The 11,114-nt window shown below is 40.8% G+C and overlaps 1 protein-coding gene across 1 annotated transcript; it reads right to left on the bottom strand.

Annotated features, from left to right (window-relative positions):
- Positions 1-4,231: 4,231 nt before the first annotated feature.
- mbip (MAP3K12 binding inhibitory protein 1) lies at positions 4,232-10,363 on the bottom strand. The gene is made up of 9 exons (XM_069721106.1): positions 10,238-10,363; positions 9,057-9,173; positions 8,657-8,872; positions 7,958-8,054; positions 7,544-7,609; positions 7,223-7,381; positions 6,689-6,786; positions 4,733-4,771; positions 4,232-4,612 (listed from the first exon to the last, which is right to left on the bottom strand). Exons 1-9 carry the CDS (start codon positions 10,355-10,357, stop codon positions 4,505-4,507), a joined length of 1,020 nt encoding a protein of 339 aa, XP_069577207.1. The 5' UTR covers positions 10,358-10,363; the 3' UTR covers positions 4,232-4,504.
- Between the last annotated feature and the right edge of the window lie 751 nt (positions 10,364-11,114).

The following is an 11,114-nucleotide window of genomic DNA, read 5'->3' as shown; positions in this document are numbered from 1 at the left end:
GGGAAGAGAGAGAGGGGTAGGGGGTTGGGGGCGGGGGTGAGGGGGCTTGCTCTACGCGGTGCCTGGGCCAATGCGTGAGGGTTTGGGGCTAAGTGTCTCATCAGCATCCAGCTCAGGTGCTGCCAGGGCCCACGCACTAACTATGCCCTGACTTGATTGTAATTGCCTGAATTCAACTCCCGCTGCTCCCTCCTGGCAATATCACAGGCACATTTAACTCCCGAGAGCCTGGGGACCATGCAGCAGGGCCACAGAGAGCAGCTGACTGCCTCTTGTTGAAGCCTGTGGGCTGCAGGGGGATCCTCTCTTGGTGCTGTCTGCTTTGTTGGGGGGGGGGGCCCAGGTGCATGCACCCCCCACCCCCCCTCTCTCCACACACACATACACACCCCTCCCACCCCCTCATCTGGGTGTGAACATGAAACAAGTGCGACTGCATCGGATATACTCCGACAGTGATGGCATGAGCATGACAGAAGGTATTTGCAGTATTTTTTTTTCTGGAGGCGTGAAAATGTGCCACGAGCTGCCCTGGCGGCCACCCGAGAGCAAAGTTTGTGCTTATAGAACCATAACGGCGAAAATTTCGACTTAAATTTCAGATGTGTATCCAGGGGTTTCCATGACTACGACAACTATAAATTACTTGGCTTTATCTTTAAAATCTCCACACAATCAGAGCAGAAAAATAGCCCTCCTGGCTCCCATCAGCCTGTGTTTATCATGTCCAATTCAAAAGCAAAGTATACACTTGATTGCTTCATATCGCCAGCCACAATACTTTTTTGTATTTGACATACGGTTGTGATGCTGCATGCAGCAGTTATGCTAATGTTTTGGGGGGTTGAAAATTGCTCAAATCTGTTGTCAGAGGAAGAACTGAAACCCTTCAGATGACAGAAATAGTTAAATGAAAACCACAAGACCACCATCAACAACTTTACAGTAAGTACATTTGGGTTTTTCTCTGAACAGCACATATGAATTTGGCTCCAAATCTGTAGTTATAGGACACTCCAAGCTGCCCACATTTGAGCCCCTTTTGTTTGTGACATTTTGTTATTTGACAAGCGCACGAATGAAGTACTTTCCCCTTACACCAACAAAAGCCCTAATTCAACATACAAAATCACGAGCAGAAATGGCTTTTCCAGTAGTAATATGTACTGTAATCTACGTTTCCCAATCGGCCAGCTTTGAAAAACTACAGCAGGGTTAACTTAAAAAAGTTACCCTGTGGTGCTCCTCATCCTGTGATAATAGGCCTGTCTGTAATGAAGAACAGGCTTGTTGCCAACAGGTGGTCTCTTTAAAAGACCAGAGCCACAGCACTCAGGATGGGGGGAAAAAAAAAAAAAAAAAAACTGCCATGGCAAAATGTGTCAGAATCTAATGTTCTGCAGAGTGAAAAGCCTGTTTTCTGTCTTTTGTTCCCAGCTAGAGATTCAGCCTTGTTCCTTATTGTTCAGGGCACAAACGAGCAACAGTCTTTTTTGACACGGAGCCACAGATGAATAAAGACTGGAGCTGACTAGTCACAGGAAGGAGCTTTCTTTTCTGGAGGGCCTGGAGCCCATTAAGAGATTGTGAGATATGAATGGATATGAATCCTCTCCTTCGAACCCACAAAAATACTGGACCCACAGAAGACAAGGAACACCTCTGTGTCTTTTTAACCGAGGTTCCCAAGGACATTTCAAGACATCAGGCAGAGGAGGGGACTGATTGACAGGCAGGAATTACATAGAGTCAATAAGGAAGTGGCTCTTTGTTCATTTGAAAGGGTACACTATGCCCACCCAACCTTGGAGCGCGAACCACTGACACTAATGTTGACATATTGACTTTATATTCTTGACATGAGCCGTAAGAAAGCAGCCAGGTAATTGCAGCGATTGCAAACTTCGTTATTGGGATGTAAAGTTTACATTTTAGTTACATTGACTGGGAGAGGCTACGTGCATAATGTGTTCATGTGATAAAACAGACAGGATAAAGATAATGAGATATATAGTAAGCCGCTTCATGCAGACGCTAGTCAGCGCGTTGGGCTCAATGGGCAGATGATGGGTGGATCCCGGCGAAAGCAGCCCACAAAATACAAGCTTTTGTCCGACTCCATAATCCATTTGTTACACTCGGACCAATTTGTCCTCATTAACCCTCATAAGGGCACTGTGTCTGAGACAAAAGCTCCCGGGGAACAATGAGAACACCCCTCCCTCCCCTCCCGCCCTCCCCACATCCACATCGCCGCAGCTCAAGTGCTCCCCTTCCCAGCACATTGTGGCCCCCTCGTCGCCCAGAAGGTTCCAGTCTATGAGCAAGAGATGGACGGACCCCAACGAGCAGGGTCCTACCTGAAAGAAGGGGTGAAAAGAAATCTCCCCATTTCCGCGTTAAGAATGAAATATCTTCCGAAAAAAAAAACCAACCAAAAAAACAACACAATGCGACGTCTTCTGTTGTATTCAGGTCACTCCATCAATCAACTCTGAACTAAATCTTGACAAGACGTACAAAGAGCAACGCCAGAGCAAAGACAGGGGGAGTTACAGTCATTTCCAAAGACGTGAGAAAGTTGCAATTTTCTGTACTTGTCAGTCTGTCACACCTACTATCAAATTAATATAAAAAATTACATATATTATTGCCATAAGAGGAAGCACAAAGCAACTTCAGTTTTAAAACATGTTCAATTTTCACCCAATGGTTTTAAAGAACAGTTTGCCATAAACATGGCAATCGAGTACTTTTATTCAGTGAAGTACAAGTATCTCAAAATTGCACTAAAGTATTTCTTTATGCCAATTCGTACCTGCACTGCTCTATATTTTAAAGGGAACTTGTGTACTTTTTACTCCACTGAATTTATTAGACAGCAATGGTTTGTAGTTGCTTTACCTTTATTTATTTCACGTTCGTTTATACCACGTCATTAATAGTCCGTGCTCGTTTGTAATGCCACTTCCTAGAAAGACCTTTTTAATATGCCAAAAACAAAAATAGGTACAGAATAGCACAAAACACAAACAAGGACGGTGTTACAACAGAATTACCCTCAAACTCAATGACCAGATAACTCGGGTCTTTGAAAACCTGATTCAACTTCAGTTTAAAACTGAAACTTATCATGATCCCTTTTCAAATTTTGTGGGTTGCATAAAATCACCAAAAATTAAAATGCGTGGCTGAAGAGTGAGCCAGTGGTTGCTAATGTTTTTTGGCGCAAGACAAAAAAAAGTGTCTTATCGGGGTCACGTTTTAGATGCCCAGATGAGTTGTTAATAGTTTTACCAAAGAGACATTTCCCAAACCTCTTAAGTGTGGAACCATTGAATTGAATATTCTAACAAAGTCATATAATAATGCCCACAGGTGACAATTGTTTGGAGTACTCTTTCTTTCGCTCATAAGTGCAAGGCTTATTTAAATAAAATCTTACATTGGTGTTTTTAGTTAAGCAAAATGATTTGAAATACTCAAACCAGATAATATAACAGTCTGTTAGATATGATTCAGTTTCAATATCAACACAACAGTCCTTCAGATTTACTCATCATGGGAAGAAAAAAACAAAAAAAAACACAATTACTGTTTCATCCACTCGTTCGGTTAAAGCTCTACGCGAAAGCCTTTTATGAAACATGTCGCAGTGTCAAACGCAGCAGCGTGCCATTTAATGCTGGTTTGTTGGGTCTCCGATATGTTTTCCAAACAGAGTTGCAGTAATCAGGTCATTTGTTATAATGACAACCATTAGGGGTGATCATCGTCACACAGCAGCCAGGCAGATAAATCAGGTGCTCTCGCTCTCTCTCTCTCCGAGTCGTCTCGGTTACACACACACACACACTCACCTTCCCATCGTTAGAATGGAAATGTTAAAGAGCCATTATAAATTCATGCTGAAACGTATTTCTAGTATTGTTTGAAGGTGTTGTTCCGCTTGTTGTGTTATCCATTTGAGCTGAAAATAGTAAATATTATGAATTCATTTGCAACATCTGATTTAATTCGTCAAGTTATAATTTAAGCAAAAAGATTCACCGTTTAGCGATATTTCATAGACCAAATAATCATTGATAGAAAAGAAAATCAGATTAGTTGAGAATGAAAATGATCCTTAGTTACAATCTTCATTTTTACCAATAAGAGTGACTCATGGTAATCAGGTTTCACATAACATTTAACAAATACTTTTAAGTCGTGATTCAATTACGAGTCAAAGTTTTCGTGGAGGAAAAAAAAACAACTTTATTTACAGAAGAATAATGTTTCATTAAACTATATAAAACTATTTAGAGAAATACATTTCTTTTCTATTTTGATATCCAAAGGTCTCACATCACCACGTGAAAAGTCTTTTTGTGTTTTTAACGGCATAGATGGTGAGAATGGTGCTGATTGGTTAAAAAAAAAAAGAAGAGGAGAAGAAACGGAGGATAGACGCTGAATGCGTCGGTAGACGTGTTGTGTTTGGAGAAGTTGGTGTGTGGATCTATCACAGTGGACAATCTGTTCCGTATCCAGGCCCGAATTCGGTCACCCTCTTCAGTAGCGCCGCTTTTACCGCACTGATCTTCTCATCCAGCTCAGTCAGACTGCAAGCCTGAAGGACAAAGTAGGGGAAGAAAAAAAATAATCAGCTGCTCAAAACACGATAACCTCCGCTTAGAACTTGTGAAATGAAACAAAAACAAAAACAAAAAAAAAGAGAAAATCGACCAACCTGAGCAGGGGACGTCTTTGGTCTCTTGTGCAGGTGACTCTACAAAACAAGGACACAAGCGCACACCAGACCTTCTTAATTAGTGCACTTTCTAAACTGGCTTGAGCTTTGAGCAGCATACTGAGGTACTTGTCAGTCCCACTTCTTACTCCACTCTTAAATGTCTCTCAAGGACTGAAAGAGAATTTACTCAGAGACACGGACACAATGCAGGAGAAAGCCGCTTTGCAAAATCAAAACTTAAGCTGGAGATTTTCTCAGATCCACTTAATGAATTAAAAAAAAAAAGAGGTGAATTTATATCTTCAAAAGAGAAGACTGTGCAATGCTGCAGATCAAGGGAAACATTTAATTTTCATTGAATACTTTTTTTTTTTTTAATGGAATTTTGCCTGTATTGGAGGTTTTGACAATAGTTGGACAGTAAACATACGAGGAGTGACGACCAGCAGAAGTCCATGGTCAAACTTGAACAGAGGACATCATTTGTGTACGACTGCTCGCCGCGATACATATTTATTTTGAATCCGCAATTCTGGCAGTAAAACCTTGTGGAATTGTTTATCTTTAAGTTGCTGCAAATTAGTAAAATGTTGGTTTTTTTTAGGTTTTTTTTGTTGTTGCTAAAATTGTGGGCCAACTGCGTACCGCTTTTCAGCAAACACCAAACTATAGCAAAAAAAAGAAAAAGAAAAGCAGGGGAGGAGTGGGAGACTCCGAATATAAAGGACCCCATCCTCATCAGTTTATTCAAAGACACTCAACATCTCTTGCTCTGCTCACACAAACATACAGTGAGTCAAAAGCAGATGGAGAGCGGCATACTCACAGAAGCAGCATGCTGTGCTGAGAAATAACAGTATGAAGAGACGTGCAGCATCTCAAGCACACTTAGATAACTAACACGCTGGACAGACTCCTTCAGCATGGGGAATTAGAGTCTGTGTGACTCTGCTCATGTCTGACAGGTGGGATATGAAGTCCAATAAATTACACACTGGCATCTTTTGAGTCGGCGCTTCTCTGTAAAGCAGTGAAAAGTTGTCTTCCGCGACCTACATGTTAAAGTAAATCTGACCAGAGGCGTGAATTTTTGATTCAAAATCAACTCGTGTTGAGTGAAACGTGTTGAAGTATCAAAGCGTAACAGAGGAGGGGAGGGGGGAAAACTCTATTAGCATCACCCAGGAACTCCTTTCAAAAAGTAGATTTTCAATTTTGAAATGATTCTTCCACCAGCGAATCAATATCCTACCTGACAATTTAGGCAGCATAGACATTAGAACTGCGAGTGTGTGAAATGGACAAACTAAGAATACTCTGGAAGAGCTTTTAGTATGAATCCTCGACTGATACAGTGTCCCCCCCCCCCCCCCCGTTCCCACATACAAACACTGGAAGCCCACAGGGATGCGCATCCTGAAAACATCCTGTCGACACCCACAGAGACTCGACACTCGAAGGTCGCTGAGCAAAGCAAACTGGGTCGGTGAGGTAAAGTTAAACTCGTTGCAAAGTTGTTTATTTATTCCTACTCTCCAAATGGCGTAACTGTTGACACACACAAAACTTCACTGCAACTAGAATTCCCCCTCATTGTTATAGCTGTATACATACCACCTTTTCACCTTGTATATAACACTTGACTCTGTGATTTTTATGTAGATCATATGAATAGCAAGTCCTGCGTAAATGTGATCAAAAGTTATTCGTTTTTAAAACAGAAATGTGTTCGTGCTCATGTAGCCTGGGCGTCTAAATTTGATACCGAATGATGGGGCATTTTCTCCTGCTAGATTGTATCGAAGCAATTTGGCCGGTGCCTTAAAAGTATGTTGTAAGAATAGCATGAGAAACGGTTGATTCTGTGATAGCTGCTACAGTGTAGACAATTTCATAACTAAGTCAACAGGAAGTGGCTTTTCTCGTATCTATTTTAAAACCGGGGGTACTCACCGTAGACAGAAAGTACTCGGGTGAGAGTCCCTCCAACTCGAGGATACGATCCTCCAGCTTCTTGAGTCTGTGGTAGACACTCGATGGGATCGGGCCCACTGAGGAATAAGACACTTGTTGAACAGCCCAGATATGAATAACCGAACACGGCAAATTCAGATTGAGGGTGGAGATAGTTTGTAAAAAAAAAAAAAGAAGAATGGTCTTAACAAAAAGTAGGTCACTGCTAATCACTAAAAACTAATCATGTACACTGTATCAAGTATAAACCTCATAAAGTGTCTTATTTTTATCTTCTTATCTCACATAAAAGCCAAAAAGAAACAATAAACAATACAATAGCATCATACTGTAAAGCCATTTAAATGCTATATTTTCTATAAATTGCAATTGTAGAATTTTTTTAGTTGAAATTTTGAAAAAAAGTATTTTTCAATGACGTGTGTCACTTGCAGTCATGTAAACATGACCTAAAATAGAGATGATAATTGAAGCCTTACTAGACATTATTGGATCTTTTTCCCCTCCTCTCACCTGTTGGGAGTTTCAGGTGTGTCTCGATGTTGTGTAATCTTTCTTCTATGGCTGCATTTCCACAGTCTCGTACTATCGACCCCCTCTGCTGCTCCCCAGCCTCTCCTGGGCCTCCCCCACTACGGGTCTGGGGCCCGTACGTGTTCACCACGCGTGTGACTGCCCAGCCAAACAACAGACACGCAAGGCCACGAGTCAGTGTTAACCAGAGGCGACTAAACATGTCTAACCATTTCCAAAGCATGCAGATACATAGACAAGTTACTACGGGTCATCCATCTTTAATTACAAAAATGATGGTAAATAAAGCCGTTTTCTTACCTTTTACATGGCTTTTAAAACCCGGGTAAGGAGTAAACACTGCGTCTGTTCTGGCACAGCTGTCTTCTGCAGAGGATAAAATTGATTTGAAATTGAAATTAGAATTTCCAACTGTAATTAAATATGATTAGAAGAAATGTACATATCGCCCTTGAATTACAACTACTCCCTGATTTCTATTACTGGTGTCTCACACAGGATTTGAATTTTTTTTAAAAAGGGTCCTCGGGTCTCGTGTTTTTCTGGACTGAGCGGGTTGTGTTTTGAGGCCGAGTGTGTTAGCTACTTCAGCCCCACTCTTGGAGCAGTTCAGCCTGACCTCTCGCCTGTGGAAATCAGTTCTCTCCCAAACATTGGCAATCTGTGTGCAGGCTCTCCTCTCCACCCTGCCCCCAACCTCTCTCCCATTCTCACCCTGATTGCAGTCGATCACGTTGCAGAACTCGCGCACATTGTTTTCATTGATCTCCATCTGCTTGCGTTCCATAAATGCAGATATTCTTCGCTCAATCTAGGGAGGGACAATGAAGACACAACACAGATAATAAGATACGATGGATTGATGAGCTATTGATAGGTGTGAAGAAAGCAGTGTTGTTGTTTTTTTTTTTTTTTTTGCCTACTTCATGTTAATGATCCGGGGCAAAGAGGGTGCAGCAGTTTACATTACGTGCAATGAGAAATACAGGAAGAAATTATTCCAGGTAGCCAAAAAAGTTGAATTGCTTGCCATCGTCACATGATGGAATATGAATAGCGTTTGCTTGGCTACCAAAATAAATGCACAACAGAATGGGGCCTCTTGTCCTTCATCCACATGCAATCTCAGAGTAATGAGCATCCACTTCATAATCCATCAAGGACCTGGCCCTCTCTCAAAACCCTCCAGCAATGTGGTCTGTTCTACCCCACCACAGCACTAAAGGACCCCTTATTCTCTGCCGAACTCGGCTTATTAGGTCTCCATCAAGCATTTGCTTCATCGAGGCACGTCATGTGCACATCCTCGGGAGCAATTACTTATGATTATTCATTTGCTTGACAGAGTGTAAAGAGGGCTCCAAAATGTCACTGCCAGAGAACAGCTGACAGATCTGCTGACAAGAGACCAACCTCTGACTTCCCCGCTCTGATCTGAACCATGACGTCATCCGCCGCCGCCGCCGCGTTGCTCCCTGCAGCCTGCGAGTTGTGAGGATGGTGCTCAGACGGGGCAGTAGTCTGCTCTTTGACTGAAGATGAAGTGACATCATCATCGGATGCGTTGTCCTTTATAGCTGATGTATTGCCATCCGCATCCACCACTGTCTTTAGGCTTTCTGAAACCGCCTGTTTAAACGGTTAGGGCAGAAAGAATATTCTATTCAAGTAGGCAAAATAGTTAAAGACCCTTACTCACAACTATATAAAATAATGATGTCATGTCCAGACTATTTTAAACATAATATAATACAATTATGCAATTTAACCAATGTAAGAATTCTACAACCTGTAAAATCTCTAAGCACTTTACCTGTAATTTAATGATATGCTCCTGCAAACAGCTGTAAACATGTGCAGCTGGAGGCGATGGAAGACTCACTGCATCAGGGTTGACTTCTATTCTCAAAGCAGCATCACCTAATTTCAGCTTCATTTCAGAAACACACAAACAAAGTTAGAGTGTCACTGCCCTGGATATTGGCATTAAGCACATTTTGCATTTCACATGAAATGACATCGTCTCAGGACCATGTACACATCTGTCTGGTAAATTGATCTAAAAATAATTGGGCTATTATATTATCAATTAGGGTTATTCATTAGTTAGTCATTTTCCAAGTAAAATACAAATAGTTTGCTGAGGTCGGCTTCTGTAAAATATCGTTTTAAATAGCAAGTATGTTCTGCTTTTCACTGTTTTATTTCATTGTAAATGGAATATCTGTGTGTGCATTGCTTGTAGAACAAAAGCACTTTGAATTTATCCTTTTGGATTCAGTGAACTTCACTACTACTAATTTATTACTTTGGAAAAATGATGAAAGCAACTCCTACTTTACAGAATCAAGACTTGGAATCAGTGTACTAATGCAAAAGATACAGTTCGTGCACATGATGAAGCCAGAGGTGAGAGGAAATTTATACATTTTAGAAAATGCAGTGTGAAAAGAGCAAATGCTCATAATGTTTTAAATCCATTGAATACTTTAGTCCAACCAGGACAAAAGATCACCCACTGTATGCATTTGAATAATGCAAGCAATATGCCGTAGCATGTGTAAATGTATGATATAGTTCTGTTAATTAAAGGTTCGCAAGAATACGAGCCAGAAAATGAGCTGTGTGCGGGGTAATAATGGCGATAAAGCTGACGTGAAATTAAGATTTTTGCTTAAAGAAATAAACACACCCGAACAAATGCGTAGCAGCGAACAACTCTAAATTTTATTTTTTAAAAAAACCAAAAAACAAAACAAACAAAAAACAAAAAAAACAGAAAACATTAACCGCAGCTACTTGACTACATCGTGCTTTTTTTTTTTTTTTTAAAAAAAAACATCGCCTGGATGATGGGCGAGTTATCAATGAATGAGGTGAGCAGCAGCAGCAGCCCTGCCAACATACCAGGTTGCTAAAAACATTAGCATGAGGCTAGCTAACATCACGCACTGAAAGGACCGGAGCTACTTAGCTTAAACGAGCCAAACCAACCTCTTTCCCGAAGTCTACTAGCAGCCTCAGTATCAAATCCACGCAGTCACCGGAGCTGGACATTTTGCAGGATTCATTGGGAGGAGCGTGGTTTCCACTTAGCTTCATTGTCTCCGCCATCGCTGTTCAACGGCACCAGAAATACTGTGCGCTGATTGGCTCGAGTGCAGCCGCTGTATTTGCGTAGTAGATGACGTCAGAGGTTGCGCACGCAGGCGTGCACGCGCACAACCGTGGCTCAGCAGAGCATTTACTATCACTCTATTCCGTGTAATCCCATAGAAAAGAGTGTATTTACTAATAATTGAACCGCACTCTGGCGCGGGGTGGGTACCAGCGTTTCTACATTTGGCTAAATCTGCTCCTTATTAACAGTCCAACTTATTTTTTGAATATTTATTTTAAGTGTTTTAAGATTTAAGATTTTACAATAAATTAGTTCATATTGTCATCAGACATACACACCGATCTAAAACTAATGCAGTATTATGCAACAGTGCTGTAATAAATACCTTCATGATGGTTAATGATTTTGTTTATTTAGAGAGGAGTTAATTTAGTTGTATGATCATTTTGGAAGATGTTAATCAATTTTCATTGATATATAAACAGGAAGGACAATATAATAGACACATGTGGTGGTATTTAATATATAGTATTATATTATATAATTAAAAAAAATAGTACTATATTCACAGCAAAATGCCATTGCATCAAACATAAAAGTTCTCTGTGCATAATGGCCCCTGTCAGTGTTATATTGTGCTGGGTATTATTGAATTACTAGTATTGCTGATATGTTATGTAAGCAGCATTTATGTCTTGCAGCTGGTCGAGTTGGTGATATTTTGAACATCTAAAAATATCATCTTTTATG

Source organism: Brachyistius frenatus, unplaced genomic scaffold (assembly GCF_029030835.1).
Source record: "Brachyistius frenatus isolate BFR_SWC_R1_liver_20210118 unplaced genomic scaffold, ASM2903083v1 Contig_257, whole genome shotgun sequence".
NCBI lineage: Eukaryota > Metazoa > Chordata > Actinopteri > Embiotocidae > Brachyistius > Brachyistius frenatus.
This window is presented reverse-complemented; position numbering and strand designations above follow the sequence as displayed.

Coding starts and splice junctions, on each gene's coding strand:
- mbip (XM_069721106.1), bottom strand. CDS start 10,357: ATGGCGGAGACAATGAAGCTAAGTGGAAACCACGCTCCTCCCAATGAA. Junction 9,174..10,237: donor TAGTAGACTTCGGGAAAGAG/GTTGGTTTGGCT, acceptor TCTGAAATGAAG/CTGAAATTAGGTGATGCTGC. Junction 4,613..4,732: donor CAAAGACGTCCCCTGCTCAG/GTTGGTCGATTT, acceptor TTTGTCCTTCAG/GCTTGCAGTCTGACTGAGCT.